Source organism: Gouania willdenowi, chromosome 21 (genome assembly GCF_900634775.1).
Source record: "Gouania willdenowi chromosome 21, fGouWil2.1, whole genome shotgun sequence".
Classification (NCBI taxonomy): Eukaryota; Metazoa; Chordata; class Actinopteri; order Blenniiformes; family Gobiesocidae; genus Gouania; species Gouania willdenowi.
The window spans coordinates 10,760,087-10,785,599 of NC_041064.1; the positions used below are offsets into that span (position 1 = coordinate 10,760,087).

Sequence of the window (25,513 nt, forward strand, 5' to 3'; positions counted from 1 at the left end):
TGAACTGAACAAACATCTATACAAGATCTGATTAGCATTTCAACCCATGGTTTTCCCTCTGCAGTAGAGAACAAAAAATCGATAGAAACAATACAAGGAGAAAAGCAAAAGCATTGCGAAATCAATCTTGGCCTACTGTCAAGGTGACGAAGGCTGCTGCATATCTCATAGAAAAATCAACCACTGCACAGATTATACAAAGGACTTTGAAAAGGGCTGGTTTAGAAAAGCGCATCCTAGCGTTGGTGTGGATGACTGGCTGATTTGAATCCTATTTTACATCTAAGTCTTCTATTTGCATAAAATGATTTTTACCTCTGCTCAGGAGGAAATATTTTCACCAGCATTTGTTTGTCTAAACAGATTTTGACAAAGTTTTAACCAAAGATAAACACCATGGATGATTCCATTAGATTTTGGAGATATCTGGATCAATTTACTGATTCTGGATTAGTTTGAAGGATAAAAAATCTTGGCAACACTTTACTTGAAATTTAACACATAAGGCTGAAATTATCTGTCATTAGCATGAATAAAGTGACATAAAGGCTGTCATTAGGTGTCTTTCGCTGTCATTAGGTGCTGGTTATATAATTAGAATATCATGAAAAAGTTGATTTATTTCAGTAATTCCAATATCAGTCTGTGTAATGAATGAATATAATGTACAAGTTTCACTTTTTAAATAGAATTACTGAAATCAACTTTTTCATGATATTCTAATTATAACCAGCACCTGTATGTTGGCATATTTTGGGTTAGGTGGAGGGATCTAGTGGGGTTAGGTAGGGTTCGGGGTTAGGGGAATGACAGCCTTCATCACACCTTATTCTTGCTAATAACAGGTGTCATGTCATAATAATGACAGCATAGTGTGAGCTTTTATGTATAAAACTTCAAGTGTTACCAAAATCTCTGTCTCTCAAAATTGCCAAATTTCAAAAATCCCCACCTCGGTTTGCAATTGACGATCTCTCTGAAATGTGACTCAGTTATGTCAGGTTGGCTCCTTAATTAACCCACTGAGTTTTATCCGGATCGGATCTAAATTTTGCATTTCATTTTTATTTTTAATTTTTTTTGTTTTTAAATGGGGTGCTTATACATTTGGACCTTTTGTATTGTTATTAATGGGGATATAAATGTTGGTAACACTTCCATTGAAGTTTTAATATGCATTGGATCTTATATAGTGCTTTTTCATAGACACAAAGCACTTTACATTGATGTGCATTACACTTTTACTCCACACACGGTGGTGATGAGCTACTATTGTAGCTACAGCTGCCCTGAAGCAAGGCCCCTCCGACCACCACCAACACACTACATTCATATGAGGCAATGTGGGTAAAGTGCCTTGCCAGAGGACACAACAACAACTTGGATAGAGCGAGATTCGAACCCCCAACCCTTTGGTTATTGGACAACCCACTCTACCACTGAGTCATGGTCGCCCCTTGTGCTGTCATTATCTGTCATTGAATAAGGTTCATGAATAAGGTGTCATGAACTGCCATTTAGTGTCGTTGGCTAAATTATGACACCTTTGGAGCTATGTTGGCATTTTTTGGGTTAGGTGGAGGGATCTAGTGGGGTTAGGTAGGGTAAGGGTTAGGGTAACACTTAATGACAGCCTTCATCACAACTTATTCATGCTAATGACAAGTATCATTTCATAATAACGACAGTGTAATGTCAGCCTTATGTATAAAACTTGTGTTACCAAACTTTTTTCTTTACAAGCCTTTAAAGTTTTCTCTTTTACAAGCCTTTGCCAATATGGCAAAGAGAATATTTGGTGCTTGGCGGAGGTTTGCACTCTTATTGGGTTTTCTTTACTCTGAAAAATATCACAACACACAAACAAGAGTTAAAAAAACAAAAAGTTAAATTTATCAAGTTTTATTCATATGAAAATAATATAACAAGAACATAATCCATGTCTTTAACTGCTGACGTCTGTGATAGTGTGATAAAGACCTTCCCTGAATTGGAAAAAAGAAGTCATTTTTTAAAAACACCTCCGACATTTCTCATTCTCAACATTTCATCAATTTCATTTGGAAATCAGGAACATTACCAAGTATAATGCAGTCATGCAGAATTCCTCTTTGTAACATCTAGTGCGTTTTTCTTAATTGTGAAAGATTATGTGATATTTGTAAATAACTTGCTTGGGAACGTCTTGATATAACAAAAAAATCCAGCCCAGTACTAATTCAATAGATTTATATCAATCAGGCTGTCCCATTTCTACTGAAATCATGTCACTCACAACGTCACAACACATTATCGGCATCTATAACTCAAACTCTATAATCCCCTTTTAAAAAAAGGTGCGTTTGGTGAATTTTTCTGCCACACAGCACAAAAACGTGTGATATACTAGTCTATCCTACCCTGAATCCCCCTCTTTTAATCTCCCAACAGCAAACAGCATTGGCGGTTACTTATATAGGATCATATTAATAAATTTGAAACACCCTGCATTTTGTGCTAAACTTGCATTACTGGGGTTGTGTCTGAATCTCAGTTCAGCACGATTAGAAAAGTTGGTCAGAATATGCCAATATCAAATTATCAATGGTCTATGAGGGAGTATCCTCTGTCCTCATTGGCAGGTTTCGGTAAATAAATGTGCTTTGTGTAAATCCTTGATTGTCAAACACCGACTGCTGCCTGTGGAGGTGTTTTTTTTAAAGTGCAGACAAAGTACGGTACGGATATCGTTCATCTAAATAAAACGTAGGTGGGTCGTTGCAGATCGGAGCGGGGTGATTAATGAGTTAAAAGGACGACGGTGAGCAGGAGCTGGCCTTGTAGTCATTATGATGAAGTGTCAAAATATCTAGAGAACAAGGACGCGATCCTTTGCCGCTCGAATGCTGAATCAGGCTAAAGTTTGATAGATTGACACCAGGAGAGGACTTTTAAAAAGCAGTAACCTACTCATACATAATCTAACTCCAGTTATACACATCCGAAGGAAGATGAGATTAAACATTTCCTACTTTCATCTCTTATTTTTTCGATGACTTTTGGTCCACTGTGCATGTGTTTAATGTGTTTGTGCTTTGTTCTTGTTTGGAATAACTTGTAAAAGTTGACTCCATGCAGGGGATGTGAAAAGAAGGAAAAGTCTGCCAGAGATCTGAAGGCTTCAGTCCTCGGGTACCTGCAGAAAAGAAACGTAGCTCAGCGAAGCATCCGTCGCTGCCAACACTCGTGTTAGTTTTCCTTGTGAGCCCAAGTAAAATAAATCCTCCAGTGTGGCTCATCCTCACAGATGGCATCATCAACCGTCAAAAGCTCAGTTAAGTTATACAGTCGTTTCAATCTTTTCAATGATCTCTATCATAGACTTAGAAGGAGAGAGCAGAGTGCAGTCATCTTGTTCCCAGAGGCTGCCAGGACTGGAGTTTCCATCTGTGCTCAACCCGTCCTCCTCCCCCTCCTCGCTCTCCTCCTCACAGGACTCCATGTAGTGCAGACCCAGAGCGTTGATCCCAGAGTCCTCAGAGCTGGACGGAGAGGAACAGTGGTCCATTTTGTGGCCTTTCACCTTCTCTACAGGGGAAAGGTGTTTGTGTTCACTCGAAACCTGCTGAATCTGCTGAGTCGGCTTCAGCGGTGCAGGTGTGTGCTGAGCTGGCGGCGCCACCTTCAGCGGGGCCCGAGCCACGCTGGGGTTCTCAGACCTAGCAGGTGCCGATGGGGGAGGGGTAAGCGGTTGCGGTGGCTCGGGTAAAGGAGGCGGAGGGCGTTGAACGTAGCACATCTTCCCGTTGATGCGTTTGACCACGTAGTCGTCCACAAACAGGTCTGCAATCACGCAGTACTTGGGCGACTCCAGGTGAGGAGGGGACTGGAAGCAGGGGGCGAGTTTCAGGAAGCGTTCAGCCAGAGACGCAGACAGGTCGATGGTGTTAGTGCACTCTGACTCCACCGCTGGCACCGTCGTACTGGGCAGAAGACACACGTTGGTCATAGGCTGGTACACATACTTGCCTATAAGAGGGAAAGACAAAAATAAATATTATTATTCTATTCTCAAATAATCAATGATGATACTTTCACAAGATAAAAAAATGGAATGAATTATTTTATTATTTTGGTAAGAGTGTACTGTAAAAAAAAAAAAAAAAAAAAAAAAAGGTAGAGCAATTTCCTGTTTACATATTGTTCTTTCGTGTACAATGACTGAGAAATAATGTAAAAAAATAATTAGATAATAATAATTGCCCATTTACATTATAAATCAAATGATTTACCATCTTCAATGGAGAGTGGAAAACAACAGATTTTGTTTTTTTGTTTTATTTTAAAGTGCAGCAAAATTATGTTTTCCCCAAGACAACAAAAACCCCAATGACGCAATAAATGCAATATGTACCTTTAATCAAATTTGCTTTAAAGAAGCCACAGTGGGGTGGCAGTCGCTGCAGTGGTATCTGTCATTGTGTCCTTGGGCAAGGCACTTCACCTACATTGCCTAGTATGAACGTAGTGTGTAAGTAAGTGTTGGTGGTGGTCGGAGGGTCCGATGGCGCACTATGGCAGCCTCGCTTCCGTCAGTCTGCCCCAGGGCAGCTGTGGCTACAACAGTAGTTTGCCACCACTAAGTGTGGAGTGAAAGAATGATGCCTTAATTCTATAAAGCGTCTTTGAGTGTCTATGATAAAGCGCTATATAAAATTGATGCATTATTATTATTAATAAGTATCTAAGCTATTTGTGCTTTTGTTTAGCTTTTTATAATAATCAAAAGACTATTTTTTTTTTTTTTACACTCACTTTGTTTTGTCTTTGTGTTGAGAAAGAACCTCACAATACAAGTAGGGCTGGAGAATAACTGACTTTATCGATGGACTGCAGCATGGCTGTGGCTGATTCTGAAATTTCATCATTGATTGTAACCTCCAGTCATGACAGCAGATGTTAAATTGCAAAATGGAGGCCAAGCACAAGAGTGAAAGGTCACAACCACTCCGTTTATTGAACTGAACAAATCTTGGACCTGTTGTAAAACACAAGAAAGATTATAGTGTGTATATATTTTGTGTGAAGCTTATCCCATAATAAAGAAATACCAATAACGGAGAAAGCTCACTTACTATTTTTACAAAGAGACAATAAACCTGTCATTATAAATCTTGATAGTAGCAGTATTGAGTTTGTCAAATAATAAACCTAATATATTAATAATGAACCTAATGAATACAAGGTGTTGCACTAATTAGCTGCAGATATCACTTTGTAAGAAATAAAGCATGATAGTACACACCATTAACAGAATCCTCACAATGAACCAAAGTGCTTTATCCTCTTATTGAATTCATTCACCTGTCGTATGAATAAAAATGCTAAATAAATAAAAATGTGTCAGTTGATGATTCTGTATATTGACAAAAAAAAACCTAAATTACAAAATTCTAAAACAATAAATACAGAGGGCCAAACTAAACACTATTCTGACCATCCAAACCAATCCCACATTCCCCGTTTAATGATGAATGATGAGAAATTCTGCTGGAACAATTATAGGAAGAGTCGACATCAGAAGACCCAAAGGCGACGCTGCTATGAACGTTGACGGCTGAATCTAATAATACACTCGTGTTTGATCATTATGATTCTAGTCCAGCTTCAAAGTTTAATAGGTAAGCTTGGATAAATAGAAACCAAGTGACAACTGCAAATACTTTATTTTGGTTCCTGAATTTACAGAATATTTAGTACAACATAGTAAGGCTGCACGATTAATCGCTATAAAATTGGAATTTGATTATTTATTGAGGGGGATTTTTAGAAAACCAAATCGGAAAATCGATTTTCCTGTTTAATTGTATATGGTCCCTTTACAAAAACAAGTCTCAAACGCATGTTTAACGTGCTGGACACAAAAATTCAAAATATGGGCTCTGCACTGTAATAGTGTATTTATTCAGTTAGCCTTTGGTACAGTTTAAATTATTGGGTTCCATCCATCTCCAGCTATCATTGGGCGTTAGGCAGGGGGTACACCCTGGACAGGGCGCCTGTCCATCGCAGTAAATTATTGGGTTAATTTGATTTTTTTTTTATTATAATTCCATTTTAAAGTTTAACATTGCACTGTAAACTGTACACATTTTGTTAAAAGTAGTGCAATAAAAACCGATTTTTCCCTAATATGATAAATAATTATTGTGATTATAATCGTGATTACAATATTGATCAAAAAACATCATAGAACTTCTGCCCTGAGTCACGCTGAGTCACATTTTATTCTGTTAGAAAAAAAAAAAAAGAAATCATGACCTTTCCTCCAGGCCAGAGAGCACATCTTTTTCAAATGTGATTTAATTTCACACAAGATAAAGATCATCCAATAATATTCAAAGAATGACTGTGTGGCATTTATTTGGATCACAGACAGAGCTGTGTCTTATATTGCCACAATATCTCACAGGAAAAACAGCCATTATCTTGAGCGAACCCTCTCTCCTTACAAGGAAACCTCCAATCTCACCGACGTCTGCACTGATGAGTTATAATAATAACTGCTCCCAAATGTTTGCAGCGCTGTGTCGGAGTAGAAAAGCTAGGATGTGTATTTAACGGACTCCCAGGAGGACGTAAAAATGTGGGGGCAGATGATGACAGACCTACGCATCACTTCTTCCTCTCACTGTGTCCTTCTCTTTTGTTTCACTAGCTTCTGGCATGGGTGGGGGGTGGGGGGGGTCCTATTCATCAGCGTCTTTTCCCTGGTTGCAAGGAAAACATCAAACATACTTCCAAGTGGGAGAATGCTGCTCCTCTTTGTGTTGCTGAATGGACAAAGTCAGTTTCCAATGCTGAACAGGCAGAAATGGACTGAATAAGAATCCTGTGACTGCCTCACAGTTAAACGACAGAACGCCGTCGTCCACAAATGTAAACAGTTGGGGAAAAAAAAAAAAAAAAGGGTGTGACTAGATCATTTGGAGCTCATGTTGATGCAGACGAGGAGGGGGAAACCAAAGCAGCAGTTGTTTTAATTTTCTGTTTAATGAGACAAACTCAATGGTCCATGTTCAGACTGAGAGCAGCCCATTTAGATGCAAGTGACGACGAGCGAGCGCTAAAGCTAGAGAAGGCAATGTGTTGACATTTATACTTTTGCATATTACATCTAACTGTGTTCATCCATCTGGAGTTTCAAATACTAAACAGATGCACAGCAAGGCTACATAAGTGATATATAAAGTACAGCAATGAAGGTACATTCAGTTATTTACTGTAGGTAGTGACTGAGCTAAATGGTTTCTTTACAGCCCTTCACTTTAGCATAAATATTTCTCTTTCTACAGATGTTTATACTCAAGCTGTGGGTGCATTGGTGACTCATAACAAGCTCACTGGTTCATGTTCTCCATGAGCATGCATTTTTTTTTTTTTTTTTTAAATTGATTAAGGTGTAAATATATTGATTCTGTGTATTGACAATACATTCCTTAACTCATATCTGTCAAACTCATGGCCCAGGGGCCAAATCTGGCCCTTTGGAGCATCCAAGTCATCCCCAAGTAAAAATGACAGTTTCATTTACACAGGGATTTATGTTTTCTAATATTTTTAGGGGCTCACAGTTTTCCTAGTGCTTACTGTATGTAGCATGATTACAGACGTGTTTAAAGTTACACAGTTAATAAAACAAAAATCCTTCAATTTTCCTCAAATTATGACATATTACTTCCTTTCATTAAATACAAATTCGATCAACATCTAGGAAATTTAAACTGAAGATCCTGTTGGGACTGATATTTATTTGTATGTATAGGTAGAAGTGCAAACTAGGGCACAATAATGTTACAATTACTTGTTTTCCCACATAAAATCTGTGGCCCACTTGAGATTAAACTGCTCCGTATTTGGCCCCTGAGATAAAATGAGTTTGATACCCCTGCCTTAACTCTAAAGTCAGCTTACAGTTTTTTTTTCCCTGAAGGAAGTAAAACCTGTGTAATTGTATGGAACATTAAAACAAGTGTTTTTCAGATCCACAAATAAAACAGCCTTTGGGGCAGACTTGTGCGTGTGTGCGCGCGTGTGCGTGTGTGTGTGTGTGTGTGTGTGTGTGGTCCTGAGATCACTTAACTACAAGGAGAGATTCCCAATGTATTGACTGTTTTGTTTTTGCGCATGTACGCTGAGAAGTTTTTTTTTTTTTTCTCCTAGTTTTACACTGTGCTCCCCAATAGGCTACTCAGTTTAGGACCTGCCTTTTCCCCTCTCCCTTTCCTCCTGTTTTCCTACTCTTCATCTAAATACAGGGCGCCGCCCTTGTGGCGCCCCACAGTTCTCCCGCCCTTGTCCTCCCATGTTACATGTGATTCTCTATTCATGTTTCTTGCACGGAATAAAACTGAAATGACATTTCATTGCTCTGGTGCTCTAAAACATGTGCGATGACAAATAGTGATTTGATTGATTGATTAAATACCCCACAAGCTGCTACAATCTGTTACACATTAGCAGTTAAATGGTCTACAGTCATTACAAAAATGAAACATCCTAAGTTAAGTGGAGCCACTCCAGCAAGATACATGATTAAAAAAGACAATACAAGAATAGAAACAGTCCTTTATGTCAATAAATAAAACTGATATTGAGTGTTTAAATAAAAAAAAAAAACAAGATTGCAACAGAGTGGCAACTGAAACAAATTAATTATTAAAGATATTTCATTTAAAATGGAAAGAAGGCTAAAGGACATCTCTCCAATAACACAAAAGCAATGTTTAATAGAAAATAAGGTCAGATGAAATGGAGACGTAGATGAATGGAAAAAGCTCCTGCATGGAAATCTAAAGATACATTTTTAGGGTGAGCGCAAGATAATTTATTACACTATCCCAATGTGAGAAATACTCTGCTCAAGGCACCAATTGTTGGAGAGGGTGTGGAGAGAAAAGGCTTTTAATGTTTTGTGTGTTGCAGCAGCTATGAAGAAGGTGGCAAGGACATGGAAACAACAAATCTCTCCCAAAATAAATCTTTGGTTGAGTACAGTAGAACAAACTTTAGTTGGTGAAAAATTAGAGATAACTCGCAAAAAGATTAAAACATTTATCCTGAAAATAGACGATGTGCGACAAAGCCTCTTTATTTATCCCTCATTTCCTATTAAGCATTTTTTATGCCCTTTTCTTTCTCTTTTGTATGCGGGTGGTGTGTATTGTTCTTTTTGTTTTGTTTTTGCATTATTTAATTAACATATTATTTAAAAATATAAAATGCTGCGTACTCTTGATGACAATTGTCTGCTACAATTAATTTTCTGGTAATCACTGCAACTAAGTATTTTAAAAAACACTTATAAATGTACTCTATATATATATATATATATATATATATATATATATCCATATATATATATATATATATATATATATCCATATAATCTGAGTTGTCAGGTTGGTTAATTCGAGGATGTTGTTTTTTCATTGCATAGGTTTCATGCAAAAACATTGACACATTGTTGCACCATTATTGTTAACACTTATTTGTTCTATTGTGTCGCGCTAAAATGGAAATGTTAAGCAGTATTTCCTTTGGACAGCAAAATAAAAATTACCCACTCAACAGTTTCCTTTTTGTCACAAAATGTCACTTGACAACAGTGTGTTTCATTGTTCAACCCTCAGCGACACAAGCAGGCGGGAAAAGGCTGGAGACGCATTGTTATTGCCTTCCGGCAGAAAAAAGGTCAAACCTCATTATATGCAAATATATATATATATATATATATATATATAATGGTGTAGTGTTTAGCACTTGTAAATCCCTTTTTAAGTGGGGTTCCTAAGTGTATTCCAGCACCCAGAGTTCAAAAATAAGTCGGCTGCATTAATTAGAGTCTCTAAATTGCCAATAGCAGTAAATGAGGATGTAAATACAGTATCTGTCTCTGTGTCTATGTTCATGAATATTCAAAATATTAAATAATAATTTAATAATGCATACAATCTAAGTATTAACCTTGTTTATGCAAAATGCAATATTCTCCACACATTAGAAGGTCACATCTCCCTGATGTTGCATTATGGCCATGTGCCATAATGCAACCCTGCAAACACTTTGGCCTTTGCTGCTAATGTCAGTGAATATGAAATATAAACGTAAGGCAGTGGAGGCAGAAATGAAAAAGCCCTTTATGTACCCAATTTCCTTTGCAGCATCTTCAACTGTCACTTTAAAACTTATGGAACGTCTTTCTCTATCAGCTGCAAATGGAAACTGGCTGGGACGCTATAATATGTAATATGTGTACGATATTATCTAATACCATAAGCATAAAAAAGATCTATCTAAACTGTGAGATATATATGTTTAAATGTCTTTACAATAAAATAATAATACACATAGATTATTGACTAAATATCAAAATGAAATCCAATAAAACCAGGTTAACTGGCAGTCAATTCTTCCTTAAATTACATTATGCACATTACACACAACACACGTCAAACTCAATTTAAGTTCGTGGTCTAAATACGGACTAGTTTGAGGTTATAAGGAAAGCAGATTATAGGTGAAGAAAACATTAATGTGCCCTAGTTTGCAATTTTTTGAAAAAATGATATGTAAAGTATGTAAAGCACAGACAATATTGAAACAATAAGTCCCTGCAGGATCATTACTTAAATTTCCTTGATTTTGTAACCAATTTTTGATTTATTTGAGGAAATTCAGTGGAATAATTTAAGAAGAATTACAGGATTTTCAAAAAAAAAAAAAAAAAGGGAGTTTTTGCAACAGTTTAAGATAATTACTGCTGTCATGTGATGTAAACACAGGAAAACTGTGAGCCCTGCAGATATTGTGGCATTTCATTACATTTGTGCATTTAGATATTTACATCTGAATGAGTTGGTAATTCACACAATGATTCTGTAGTTTTTGGTTTCTTCTGCAGGCAGAAATTGGATGTTCTAGCGGCCCCCACATGGTTGTATCATTTGTATACATCCAAAGATTAATTCATATAATTTAAACACTAACCAAATGTGTAACTGTCCTGTCAGTGTAATTCATGAGAAACGACCCGTGTTTGACGTAGGAGTAAACAAACGTTCCCGTCATAGCAGTAACAGCAGATGTCACTAATTGTATTATGATGGCTGTGTTCTGTTTAAGGCATCCATTAGAGAATGAGAGGAAGGCTGCTTAAATGTAAGGCAGAGACTTTTATCACAGCGAGGGTCTGATATCAGTGTTTAGCATATTGATCAATCCAAGCATTAATACAGCCATGAACTAAAGAAAGAAGGGTTGTGTTTTTCTTGTTTTCTATAGTTTTGTTGTTGCTTTTGTTTTCATTTTGTGTATTTTTCTCTCTTTTAGTGTATTTTTGTACCCTTTTGTGTGTTTTTAGAGACATTTACTGTATTTGTGTATTCTTTTTTGACGCATTTAGTGTATTATTTTATCATTTGGTGTGGTTTTAGAGACATTTAATGTTTTTTTTTATTCTTTTGTTTTGTTAAAGTTGTAAATCTGCCATTCATAACCATTTTTATATTCTTCTGAATGAAAAAGCACTTTAAGGTACTGCAAGGGAAATTGGGTACATAAACTGTCACTTTAAAACTTATTGAAAGTCTTTCTCTATCAGCTGCAAATGGGACGCTATAATATGTTCGCACAGCTTAATGCCTTCTGTGTGTACGATATTATCAAATACCATAATCATAAAAAAGCAGTTGGATTGAAAACATTTGCATTGCATTCGCACCAATACCCCATGACTAAATAAATTAATACTCTGCTTATGGTATATTGTTATTGCCTTATAATACTGCAAGATAGTCACATACAAATAGTAAAACAACTGTTCTGTACAAGCACGCACACATTGAAAATCCCCTTAATTGACGAGTTAAACAACATCGAGCACTAAGACCGGGCGCAAAGAGCCATTTGAAAAACCTTTAATCAGAATGCAATTAAAACATGCTGCAATTAAGCCAGCGTTAATGAAAGGCATTATGGGAGATGGACAGGATTTAGGATTATTAACGTAAACAAGGCCAGTTATTTTCTTCTTAGCTTTGTCATCCACTGTTATCAATCTACTGAATGAGCAGCCCTATTTTTATTTGCTGTTAGTTCTCGTAACACACAGGAGTTATTTTGTGCACAGAATGATTTTTTTTAGTTTTCCACTTTATTACCAATGCCAAGGATGTAATATTCTAAATATATCTGCTTGTTTGTTAGCAGGATTACACCAAAAGTACTTTACAGAATTTAACCAAAGGTTAACCTTAGAACATGGAAGATCCATTTACATTTTAGAGACAATCTGGATCAATATACAGAATCTGGATTAATTTCATTTTTTTAAATTAGATCAATTTTTAAAAAAATTAAAAAATCCCTTTGGCTCATCATTGGCCAAATTTCAACAAATCATATCTCGGTTTGCAATTGATGAATCTTTGTGAAATTTGACTTGGTTATGTTGGGTTGGTTCCTCAATTATCCCACTGAGTTTTATCCACAGGGGATCCAGATTGTACATTTCATCGTGATTTTTCCCAAAACTGTATAATTGTAATTTCATTAAACGCAAACCTGGGGAATCATGTTACAGTTCTATGGCTTACACATACATAGTAAACAATCATTAAAATGTTTTAGATCAAGTTTACCTGTCAGTTCTCGTCATAATAATTTTATCATATAAAAAAAACATATAATTCTAGCGGTATAGTGACAGAAAAAAGAGGCTCAGACGCCCACACCAAAAACATTGATACCAATATTTTCATTGATGATGAAATCTAACAAGGTAACCAAGAGATGAGAAACTAATTAGATGGTAGATAATGTTTTTAGGGTATTTTACAGCTGATTTAAGACATTGGTCAAAACTGACTCGTCATTATAAGAGATGCGAACAGAAAGAGGTTGGGTTTTATTGGCTTATATATTAAAGGCTAGGTAATTGTACTTTATTAATTGAGAATGTAACTGTAATTGACTTTCAGGGAAAAATAATAATTGTAATTTAAATTCTAATTGGAAAAAACGCCAGTCATCATAGTCAATAATTAGCTGCATTTCCATTACCCTGGAAATGCGTAAAATCTAAATGGCGCAGTAAAAATTGGTAATGGAATCAACCAAATTTCGAAAAAAGAACCTCAAATATCGCAAAAACATTTTTACGCTTTTATGAGGAGGTGTTTCAGTTGTTCGATATTGAAATGTGTCGCAAAAGCACCATGGAAACACTTTTTCCGCAAATACACGTCACAGGACGTGACGTACCTGGTCACATGACCACTTCTCTTGGAGTAAACATGACATGGTACGTGTGGACAGAAGAAGAGACCGCTACATTTCTTAGCATTATAATCATATAAAAATATATAATTATTACTGCCACATTAGACGGTGGAATACAGACTGTTATAAGGAGGTTCTGAGCGTGAGTCTCTGCGCCAAAGTCTCGCGGGATGAGATTTCACGACAGTTGCGCAACTTGCGAGGCTCCAGTGCAATTATACTTGGCAGTGGCTATTCGTATGGTTGCCGTATCAATATACCGACATTCTATCCGTACGCAGCGCCCCTATTTGGCCAGTTTAGGTCACGTGACTAAGACTAAACCTTACACTAAACCTAACCCTAAAAATTGTTGCGATATTGGGTTATACCCTAACCCTAACCGCAAACCTAACCCTAAGACACAACGTACGTGTACTTCAGTAACCGTACCAATAGCACCAGGGGTTGTCCGTATGGCAACCGTACAAATGGACACTTTCATTATAATTTGTCGACATTTGGAACTATCGCTTTTACTTTGCAAAAATCTGTAATGGAAACCCAGCTATTGAGTTGTAATTGAACATGGATAACTGAAGACATCAAAAAATTGTAATTGACCCCCAACCCTGAATTGTGCTTCATGTACAAAAAATAGTGGTGAATTGGGAGTGTGTATGTGTGTAAAATTAAAGTTTTAAGGTAACGGATAAGTAGGACTCGGAGTAATCAAACAGAGCTTTGAGAAAGAAAAGCAAAGTTCAAAGGGTTAATAAGGAAGGAGGAGGACTCGCTCGCTGCTCGCTGCCAGGAAGCACAGGCTGCTCTATGGAGAAGGGAGTGCAGGCGTCTCCATCTTTCATGTCTGCTGTGCTGTCTCCTGGGCCTGTAGCTGGCCGAGGGCTGCACACTAGTCTCTGCTTTAATACGGGAGGTAGACTCAGTGGAAAGCTCTGCATGCCCCACATCACTCCCTAACTTGCTTTCACACAGCTTCAAAACACGCTTAGATTCCCTCTCCTCTGTCAAAACTGCTTGACGTGTTGTTAAAACGAATAACTGCTTCTGACTTATGTAGATTACACTGTTGGTTTTCAATCAAAGCTCCAGTTGAAAGTGAAGATTTCACTCGCTTAGATATTTTGTGTTCCACAAAAGGAAACAGATCAGTTCACAGCTATGTTTGCAGATGCCTGACATTCCTCACGGCAGCTGTGGGAGCCATTTGGCATGTCACTAAGACATGCTCACACATCTCTCTGCTGCATTTGTGTGTTTCTGCCTCACAAAGAGAGTCTACAGTGCAGGGACAACACCACAAGTCTCGTGTTTCACCCGCGAGGACGGCCTGACCTCGCGTCATGTGAAACTTGTTTCCTGTTTCCTGTTTCATGCCTGCAGAGGGAGAGGCTGTTCCTGATTTACACAACATTTTCAGCAACAGCACTTTCACAAAACCCAAAGCCTTATGGACTGTTTTTCCAGTCGACAGCTTTAAAACCATGACTATCTAAACTGTGAGATCCAAGGGGGGCACAACCATCATAATTCTATCCAAAAAAGTCTTCCTGCAAAGGTGGAGCCAAACCCTGGTGTTTAGTTGTTTTTTTTTACACAGTAAGAAAATAAACATCTTCTTAGATTTTTGGTGGAGCTATTTCTAGTTCAACATCTTTTTTACTTACAAAGCCAATAAAACCATGACTATCTGATAGGGATGTCCCGATACAACTTTTTCACTTCCGATATGATACCGACATTGTAGCCTTGAGTATTGGCCGATACCGATATCGATCCGATATCAGCACGAATCAAACATACTTTTAATATTTATTTTGTAGTGTGGAATGTTAGAAAGTGCAATAAAATCTGATATTCTTTTGCTAGCTGATATTGGACCGATATCCAATATTAATATCGGATCGGGACACCCTACTATCTAAACTGTGAGATATATATGATACTGTTGTTTAAATGTCTTTACAATGAAAGAATAATACACATAGATTATTGACAAAATATCAAAATGAAATCCAATAAAATCAGGTTAACTGGCAGTCAATTCTTCCTTAAATTACATTATGCACATAATCCACAACACAAGTCAAACTCAATTTAAGTTTGGGGGCCAAATACGGACTAGTTTGAGGTTATAAGGAAAGCAGATTATAGGTGAAGAAAACATTAATGTGCCCTAGTTTGCAATTTATTGAAAAAATGATATGTAAAGTATGTAAAGCACAGACAATATTGAAACAATAAGTCCCTGCAGGATCATTACTTAAATTTTCTTGATTTTGTAACCAATTTTTGATTTATTTTAGGAAATTCAGTGGAATAATTTAAAAAGAATTACAGGATTTTCCAAAAAAAAAAAAAGGGAGTTTTTGCAACAGTTTAAGATAATTACTGCTGTCATGTGATGTAAACACAGGAAAACTGTGAGCCCTGCAGATATTGTGGCATTTCATTACATTTGTGCATTTAGATATTTACAACTGAATGAGTTGGTAATTCACACTATGATTCATTGTTTTCTCTGTAGTTTTTGGTTTCTTCTGCAGGCAGAAATTGGATGTTCTAGCGGCCCCCACATGGTCGTATCAATTCTATTAGGGATGTAACGATTCACTCAACTCACGATATGATTCTCTCACGATTTATTTTCCAAAATGGGACTGTAGACAAATGATGATTGAAAAATATTCTTTTATTTTTTTTTGGGAAAAAAAACTAGAAAATACTGTATTTTATTTTTATTTTTCATTGTCAAAAGAATCCCTTGATAAACTATTAAAAACCGTGCAATTTAACTAAAAATAAATCTTGAATGAAATAAATAAAGAAATAATACAAATGAAGAAGAACCCTATTAATTTAAATTCTGGTTCGATAGTAAACAATGCAAAACTGCATAATTGTTATTTTTCTTTTTAAAAGTGCAACTGAAAATGTATTTTGTGGCTTAACAATTTGACTTAAAAAAAATAAAAAATAGTCATTGACTGATTTATGTCAGATATTTGTTTGGACCAGCAGAGGGCGCTGGTACCCCAGTGGTTGGTTGGCATGCAGAAATTCTTGCAGTGAAGAGATGCTATGCTAGCAGACAGAGCTAATAGAAAAACGTGACTTTTACATTCTCGTAATATTACAGATATTCTTTCGGTGCTAAAGGGATAAGGAATCATTTATTAACATGTTTAAGAGTAGAAGGCGGCCAGAAAGAAAGTAGTAGCAGATTCCACCTGCCACGTACACTGCTGGACAAGAGAAGGGATAAATATATAGCGCCCTCTGCTGTTTAAAAAAGTGCTGCGATTCAATTTTCAAAGTATCGATGTCAATCGTGATACCTATGAATCGATTTTTAACTGCCTTACGATTAATCGTTACATCCCTAATTTGTATACATCCAAAGATTAATTTATATCATTTAAACACTGACCAAGAAGAAATCCTACAAATGTGTTACTGTCCTGTCAGTGTAATTCATGAGAAACGACCCGTGTTTGACGTAGGAGTAAACAAACGTTCCCGTCATAGCAGTAACAGCAGATGTCACTAATTGTATTATGATGGCTGTGTTCTGTTTAAGGCATTCATTAGAGAATGAGAGGAAGGCTGCTTAAATGTAAGGCAGAGACTTTTATCACAGCGAGGGTCTGATATCAGTATTTAGCATATTGATCAATCCGAGCATTAATACAGCCATGAACTAAAGAAAGAAGGGTTGTGTTTTTCTTGTTTTCTATAGTTTTGTTGTTGCTTTTGTTTTCATTTTTTGTATTTTTCTCTCTTTTAGTGTATTTTTGTACCCTTTTGTGTGTTTTCAGAGACAATTACTGTATTTGTGTATTTTTTTTTGACTCATTTAGTGCATTATTCTATCATTTTGTGGGGTTTTAGAGACATTTAATGTTTTGTTTTTTTTTTGCTTTTTTTAATATTCTTCTTGTCTATTTCTGTTGTCCTTTAGTGTATTTTTCTGTAATTTTCTAGGTTTCTCTGAGTCATTTTTGTACGTTTACATTGGGGGGGGGGCACACAAAATTTGACTGAGGGCCACATATGGCTCATGTCTGATGATCTATCTCCTCTGGAACTGGTGAAACCCAAACCTGTTATTTTGTGCTTGTCTTTGCAGAAACAGTGGAAAGCGCAGTAGCAACAGTCCTAAAATCCAATATGTTTGTTGTTGTGTTTACAAAGGACTGGGTCACGTCTAAAGTTTTGAAAACAACCTGATGTTTTCTCACTAAACCGCAAAGAAAAGGCCAAACATGCTGGAGTTAAGTGCTATTGCTGCTCTGCTTCCATCACTGACAGGTCAGCAGCTAAAATGATTGAAGCGCTGCAGTTTTCAAACACGGATGATCAATCAAAGGCCTCCCTCTGGCCCGCACAGACAATGTATTGATCCTTTAATAATAGGTGAAGCTTTTTTATGATTTGGCACCACAGTGCATTTTGAAGTAGTCGCCAGATCCATCAATACTCGGCAGCAACACTTTATCCAATAAACCTTCAGCGTTCCCTTTAGAAATAATTGGTCACTGCTGCTGGGAGATAGGACAGATGAGACTTTGGATGAGGCGTGTCACAGTGATCCCACTTTCTAACATCTACGTGAGAAGTGAGAGGTCCACTAATCCAAATTAGTGCTGAGAAAGATATAGACTGACGAAAACGTCCAGGACTAATTATGGCCTGCTCGACATTCTTAATGAGGACTTCATTGCTCTGCTTCGTAATTGTAATCAGTTAGAGGAGGATAAAGGGAGAGAAATAATCAGACAGACCAGGTGTCCACACAGTGCTAGGATGAGATAAAGACGAACAAAACACAGCCAGTTACAGCTGGACTGGAGTCACTACCAGGAAAATAAATACAGTCACGACCAATGTCTATAGCTCCAGTTTTACAATGATCCTCCACACAACATAGGGCTGCTCGATTATAGAAAAAATGATAGTCACGATTATTTTAGTCATAATTCAAATCACGATTATTCAAACGATTATCTGTCAATCAAAATGTTATTTATTTTTTCTACAAAAAAACACAACATATATTCTTTAAACATAAATAAAATCCTTCAAACACTAAAATCAAGTATGTTCACTTTTGCACAAAACAAAACACTTGTTGCGGGTGACGTGTCTTTGCTCTACGTCTTCGTCATCAAACCCAAAGTGTTCCCATATTAGAGAATTTGAATTGCCACTTGTTTACCAAGCGTTTTTGCTGCGTTTCTCCTGCCATGTTTCAGACCAATAGCAACAACTTTCCTCGTGTTGGCCTGCAGGCTAGCTTTGGCTTTGAGAGGGGCGGGGCATAGGGGAGGAGCTTGCATGTGCGTGGATTAAACAACTCAGGATTAATATGTGTCCGCCAAGCTTTATTATTTGTAGATGTCCGAAATAGTGGGTTTGTTTTATTTAGCGAATAAAACATATGTAAAAAATAATAATATATATACAGTACAGCTTTTCTCGATTATGTTATTTTTGTAATCGTTGCGTGTAATAATAAAAATCGTAATTAAATTTTGATTAATTGAGCAGCCAAAATACAACATACTTACATTAGCATTGTTAATTTAGGTATCATTTGATGAAGTGTAAATACAGTGTCAAAGGCTAAACTGGGAGAATACTGAATTTCATAACTGAAACTGTAGTGAATTTCAATTGCAAGCTCTGGTAAAAGATCATGTACAGTAAATACTAAAGGTTTTGTTCTCTAGTCCTTTTATAGCAGCCGGTAGTTATTCAAACCTGCTGCCATTTCCTCAGACATGCTCGACCCCATGTTACGTGTCAGAGTTGTGTCACGGATTGTTTCACAACTCCTCTATTGTGATTCTAGTCGCTTCTAGAACACCATGGAGTTGTCACAGGATCTGCCACTACCACCGTAGTTGTTGTGGTTAATCATGTGACACAACACGATGGTGGTTCCGTTTTGTTAATTCTCTAAATCTGTCATTTTTGAAAGTTTGGGGAACTGATAGAGTTGTGACACAATCCATGACACGCCAATACATTGTGATTCTGGTCACTTGCTTGTTCATGTGGATCTTGTTGGGTTTTTTCTCTTATTATGAATTTTATATTTTGATAAGCGCATTGAGATGACTTTGTTGTAATTTGCACTATACAAATAAAGTTGAATTGAATTTAATTCCGGAACCACTGTCGTGTTGGGTGACAGGATTTGCCACTATCGCCATAGCGGGTGTTGTGGTTAATGGTCTTTCCATTTGGTTAATTTTCTAAATCTGTATTTGTTACAGTTACTGTATTCTCATTGTGTATTTTTCTGTAATTTTTTTTCGGGAGTCATTTTTGTGTGTTTACTTTGGGTACTTGAGTTGTGACACAATCTATGACACGCCAATACATTGTGATTCCGGTCACTGCAACCGCCATCGTGTTGGGTCCCTGGGTGTCGCTACCACCTTAGTGGGTGTTGTGATAAATCCTGTGATACAACCAGTGTTGAGAATGTTACTTTATTTATTTATTGATTGATTTATTCAGTTTATTTCCGACATGGTTGCATTCACAGAAGTTTTGTTATTCTTTTTTTTCTTTTGTACATGCCGAAAAAGGTGACGAGAGAAGCAGTTTGCTTATCCAAGTCCCGTCCCCTGTTTTGTACACAGAAAATTTACATCAAAGCTTGTCTCTCTGGTCAAACAGTCTGTACACAATTTCATTTTTTTTTTTTTTTTGGTCCTTTTTTTGTCCTTTTTTATGTAGGATTTATTCTCATCTGTAGTCAGTGTTGTCTTTTTTCATTCCTCCTCTCCATCGTTGTAATTAGTTATAGTTACTCACTACTTGATCCAAAAAGTAACTGAGTTAGTAATTGAATTACACTATAATAAGAGTAACTCATTACCAAGGAAAGTAACTATTTGTGTTACTGTTACTTCGCTCCTGGATATAATGAACACTTCACATGCACGTTCTTGTCTTTGACCACAATTAATTTAAAGTAGCGTTTTGTATCGCCACCTTAAAAATGCCAACTTTTCATTGGCCTGCTCCACGCTCGCCATCTCTGCTGCTTCAATAATACTGTAGTGGTTGTGTATGTGGCGCGTGTGCTGGCACATGTGTAAAAACACTGGCTCTGATTGGCCACCGCCTTAGCCAATCACAATCGCTCACCTTGTTTTTAACCCACCTCCTCACTACAGCTGCGTATGAAGCCAGGGGTGCTTTCTGATAACAGTTTATTCAATCAATGCATGTGACGCACCGCATTTAACGTTCAGTAACGTTAACGGCGTTGTAACGGCGTAAAAAGTAAATAGTTAGATTACCCCGTTACTGAAAAAAAAAAGTTGTTACCTGAGGCCGTTATTTTAAAAGCCGTTATTCCAAACACTGGTCACAACACAAAGGTGGTAAACTTCGGCCACCTTGCATTAGCTAGAGTGGTTACACTTAACTTAAAGTTTCATACATAAGGCTGACATAACGCTGTCATTAGCATGAATAAGGTGTCATTCGCTAAATTATGACACCTTTGGAGCTATGTTGGCATTTTTTGGGCTAGGTGGAGGGATCCAGTGGGGTTAGGTAGGGTTAAGGTTACGGTTCGGTGTTAGGGTAACGAACGACACTTAATGACAGCCTTCATGACACCTTATTCTTGCTAATGAAAGATGTCATGTCATAATAATGACAACGTAATGTCAGCCGTATGTATTAAACTTCAAGTAGAGTGTGAGCACTAGAATCAGACACTGAAACTGGCAGGTGACGCTGGCTCCACAGAATCAACTGAAACCACCATGTAGTTGGGTCATTGATTTGGTCACAACTCCTGCTCCTACGACTCCAAAACGCAACATGGCAGCAAGCATGTCTGACGAAATGGCAGGTTTAATTTGGCTTCTCTAAAAGGACTTAAAATAACCCAACAAAACCTCTAGTGTTATACATGATCTTTTGATAGAGCTTGCAAATGAAAGTCACGACAGGATCTCTTTAAGTTTGAACCAGCAACATACTGCTGTGAGAAAGAATCAAGAGAGAGAAAACACAAGTTCCAGGTATTCATCTGACTCTGCTCAATTAGTAAAGGAAACGTTGGATGATTTTAAAAAGTGCTTCACCACTGACTGACCCTTTGCATTTGTTTACCCGTATTAAAAATGTAATTAAAAAGGAAATCCAGCAAAGCTCCCTGTGGTGAATACACAATTATCAGCTCCAGAACAAGTTTTCACTCCAGGCAACAGTTAGGGGACATGCTCAAAATAAGATCGTGATGTCACGGCACCGTTTAAACACTTCCCTCCTCTGCATCTATCACAATTATAAATCTCTGGAAAGAAGGGTGTGAGCTGAGCTAAGCCGAGCTGGGAGGCATCGCTGGTGTGCTTTTCTCACTGGGTGCCCCAGCTTCTGCCTGATTCAGCAGTCTGGAGCTGCTTTATTTTCACGGTGGTGCCTGACTGTCCTGTGGGAGGATCTTACAAATTGCAATGGGGAGGGATGAGAAAGTGCAACGCGTCAGTGCGACGTGCTAGGCTGCTTCTTTAATCCTACTGTATACTATACAACAAAGCTGGATTCATTCAGCACACGAGCAACCGAGTCACTTTTGTGGCACATTTTCAGTCAGAGTAATGAATATTTGAAAGCCTCGAGGAGGAGCGAGTCTAAATGTTTACAAATGATGTAACACCGAAGGGGCTTTTGCATGGGATCCTAAAATATCAAATTTGGCTTGAAATGAAGACTGGAAGGAATTCATCTTTTTTTTTTTCTGCTACATCTAATATTTCAAATTACTTGGCTCTTTTGGGCATCTAAATCCAAGATTACACAGCAAAAAGATTACTATGTGACTTCTTTCTACTGGCACACCATAAGCCACGAGTGAGTTGTGCCGAGTAGATGACGATTGTGTTCTACACTGATCAGAGGATTTTCAGGGCAGCCGCGGATGGGGATGAAACAGTGCAGCACGAAGAGATGGACATCCTGTCAGAGGTGGAGGGAGGTGTCAGGTCGTGATGCATCTAAATGGCCAGAAAGTGTTGCAGAAACAGAGACGTGATGCTTTTTCTCAGTCTGCAGCACTTAGCCTACAATATTAGATACTTAATAGCACTTTAAAAGCACACTGAATAGCCTTGTGCATTAAATATGCTTTACAAATGAATTTATCTTGCCTTAATTGACTTTATTAATACACTTGCAAAACCATTTAAAAATGTTGGTTACATAAAAGCATAACAAAATAGACTTGAATCGTAAAACTAAACTGAGATCCTCTCTTTTACCCGTCGCCGACTATAAAGACTTTTCTGCTTTCAGTCACTATGCGGGAAAAGTCTGGAAGAGTTTGCCAGATGCTTTTTGAAAATCTGTAAATGTTGATATTTTTAAACACAGGCTGAAACCCCATCTTCATAGTTTAGTTATGGACCTTGGTGTAATTTAGCAATTTGTAACTGCTTTTTGTATGCATTGTATTCCTTATTTGTATTTACTTCATTATTTTATCTGTATAATTATTTCATTTATCTGGAATTGTAGGACGCCGTCTCCTATGTTGTATCGCTGCACCTTTCAGACCTTTTAATCATTTAAAGAACCCAAACGTGCTCAATAAAATTGCCTTTTGAATAATTCTGCATCTGATTTCAGCTTCTAAGTCATTTCTTAGTTCATCCGTTGGTGGTTTTACATCAACCATTGTTATTATTAGTATTATGGCAGATAATAAAATGATGAACATCATCATGTGTTGTCCTGACACACAGAAATAGAAGCAACGATCCAGGAGCGTGGTGGTGCGCCGCCGCACTGTGTGACGCCTTTAATTCAATATACAGCACAGGTTGAAAAACACATGACAATACGGTTTGTGGAGTGAAGGTTGATATTAAACCTTGAACATGAATTACTCACCAGCTGCTCTGCTTCCATTGTGAAAGAGAACACAAACTATTCACAAAAGGGTGACAAAACAATGAATAAATGGACTATAAAAATATGTTTAAATTGTCAGATTTTACCTCACTGTGTTCAACCTTGGACATTATTGTCTCATTACACCAGAGGACGACACAGCTAAAATAGATCCCGACCGATTAATCGGTGCAGCTGATTATTTGGGCTGATTTTAGCTATTACTTGTTAATATACATCAGTCAATAGCCCGGTGAGGCTATAATGTGTAACTGATATATTCACCTTTTGCCGAATGGTAATTCTGTGGTTCTGTGCTTTGCTTTCTGCATTATAAGCTACCACTTTTAAATCAGCAGTAATGATTACAAGTATATTCCACAGTATTGTGGAAAACAAGTTTGCATTTCCTTATGTTAACAGTGTTAAAGTTCCTTAAATCACATTTTGGATATTACAAAAAAATATGTATTCATGTATAGGCTACAGTATATATCGTGTGTATATCAATGTTATTATTATGTAATATGTTAAGGTTTCATTTATTCAGACACATTTTTAGGAAACATACTTTGATCTCCTCCTAACATGTTTCGACTGTCAACTGCCAGTCTTCTTCAGAGGCGTCTAACAATAGCTTTGACGTGTCTTTGACTTACGCATAATCACAATTATTTATCATGTTTAGAAAAAGAAATCTGTGTTTTTAATACACTACTTTTAAACAATGTGTACAGTTTAAGGTGCAAAAAAAATAAGAATGAAACTAAAATAAAAAAAAATTTAAAAAAATCAACCAAAGAATTTAAATGGCAACAAAGACTAACAAAAGTAATACATTATTACAGAGTACAGAGCCCGTATTTTAAATGTAAATATTGCTGACGATTAGATTAATTTAATCGTGGCAACCAAAATTGTGATCATGATTAAAATTCTATTAATTGTGCAGCTTCATGTTAAGGTTTCATTATTCAGTCAACGATCTGCAAACGCCTCTGAAGTAGACTGGCAGTTGACAGTCAAAACAGGAGATCGAAGGAAATTTCCAAAAACATTGTCTGAATAAATGAAACCTCGACATATTATTTAAAAATAATACAAAATGAACTTAATGGAATGTTTTTTATCGGATATATCGACAGATGTATCGGTTTTTTTAATCCCTAGTATCGGTATCTGCATCGGCCGATAATCTAAATAAAGAGGCGTCTTATAAATGTTGGCATGTTAGTCAGTGACTCAGTGTGTGTGTGTGTGTGTGTGTGTGTGTGTGTGTGTGTAACTATAACTTACAGTGGCACCAGCCTAAGTGGCAGCACCAGTGCAGCTTGAAGCATTTCCCGTGGCTGTGCGTAGCGCAGATGGAGAGTCCATCACACGGCAGGAAGTCTGGTCTGCCCGCGCAGCTTTTAGCCAAAGCCTGCGCTTCGTCCAACTTCTCATTCTTCGGACACTTATGCGCTCCAGAGGCGGCCATGCCAACATCTCCCGGATTAGAAGATGGAAAAAAAAAACCACAACCACAGGCGCTTCTGAATTAAAAAAAAAAAAAACCTACAACATGAACGCACAGCTGCTGAGGCGACGTTTAAAAAAAACACACACAAAATCCACAGCAGCCCCGCTCGGTTCGGACAAAAGACGTCAATGTACTCCAATAAAAAGTAGAAGGAGCCTTAGTGGATGAGATGAAATGTGAAAATCTAATTCACAGGCTTCCGTTTTCGTGATCCACGCATCTCTCCATCCTCCTCCCGTGGCGTCGGGAAGCTCCTCTGTGCGCTATGACGCGCCAACGGAACAACGACGCGCATCTGAACTTCATCACACAGCGGGAGGAGTCTGCGCGAGCACAAAGCCAGCTGTTATACACACACACACACACACACACACACACACACACACACACACACACACACAGGATTTGACTTCCAAAGATAAACATCTGAGGAAATTCCTCAAAACACAAACAGGGGCAGCTGCAGACACTTTTTTTTTTTTTTTTTTTTTTTTTAATACCATGGAACATAATCTTAAATGATTCCTCCCACCCAATATGTCTGAGTCTCATATAAATGTTCCACATAACATTGTGCCTCAGGCAAATAGACCCATCATTCTGCACAATGCACATCTCAGGGAACATTCTTCAGCCACTTCTCTAGGCAGGAAACACAAACATCTGCTCAGTGCTGTAGTGCATTACCTTGAAAAAGAAGCCATTGATTTATATAAAAGCTGTTCATATAAAAGCATACAGGGCTGA

The 25,513-nt window shown here is 37.4% G+C and overlaps 1 protein-coding gene across 1 annotated transcript; it reads right to left on the reverse strand.

The window, feature by feature from the left end:
• Positions 1–1,886: 1,886 nt before the first annotated feature.
• On the reverse strand, positions 1,887–25,080 carry zgc:162707 (UPF0524 protein C3orf70 homolog B). The gene is made up of 2 exons (XM_028436321.1): positions 24,541–25,080; positions 1,887–4,008 (listed from the first exon to the last, which is right to left on the reverse strand). The coding sequence occupies exons 1-2, from the start codon at positions 24,722–24,724 to the stop codon at positions 3,320–3,322; spliced, it is 873 nt and encodes a 290-aa protein (XP_028292122.1). The 5' UTR covers positions 24,725–25,080; the 3' UTR covers positions 1,887–3,319.
• Between the last annotated feature and the right edge of the window lie 433 nt (positions 25,081–25,513).

What these genes read in the sequence shown, in the direction of transcription:
- zgc:162707 (XM_028436321.1), bottom strand. Translation starts at nt 24,724, where the DNA reads ATGGCCGCCTCTGGAGCGCATAAGTGTCCGAAGAATGAGAAGTTGGAC. An exon ending in CCACTTAGGCTGGTGCCACT is followed by an intron (nt 4,009 to 24,540) that starts GTAAGTTATAGT and finishes TCCCTCTTATAG; the next exon opens with GCAAGTATGTGTACCAGCCT.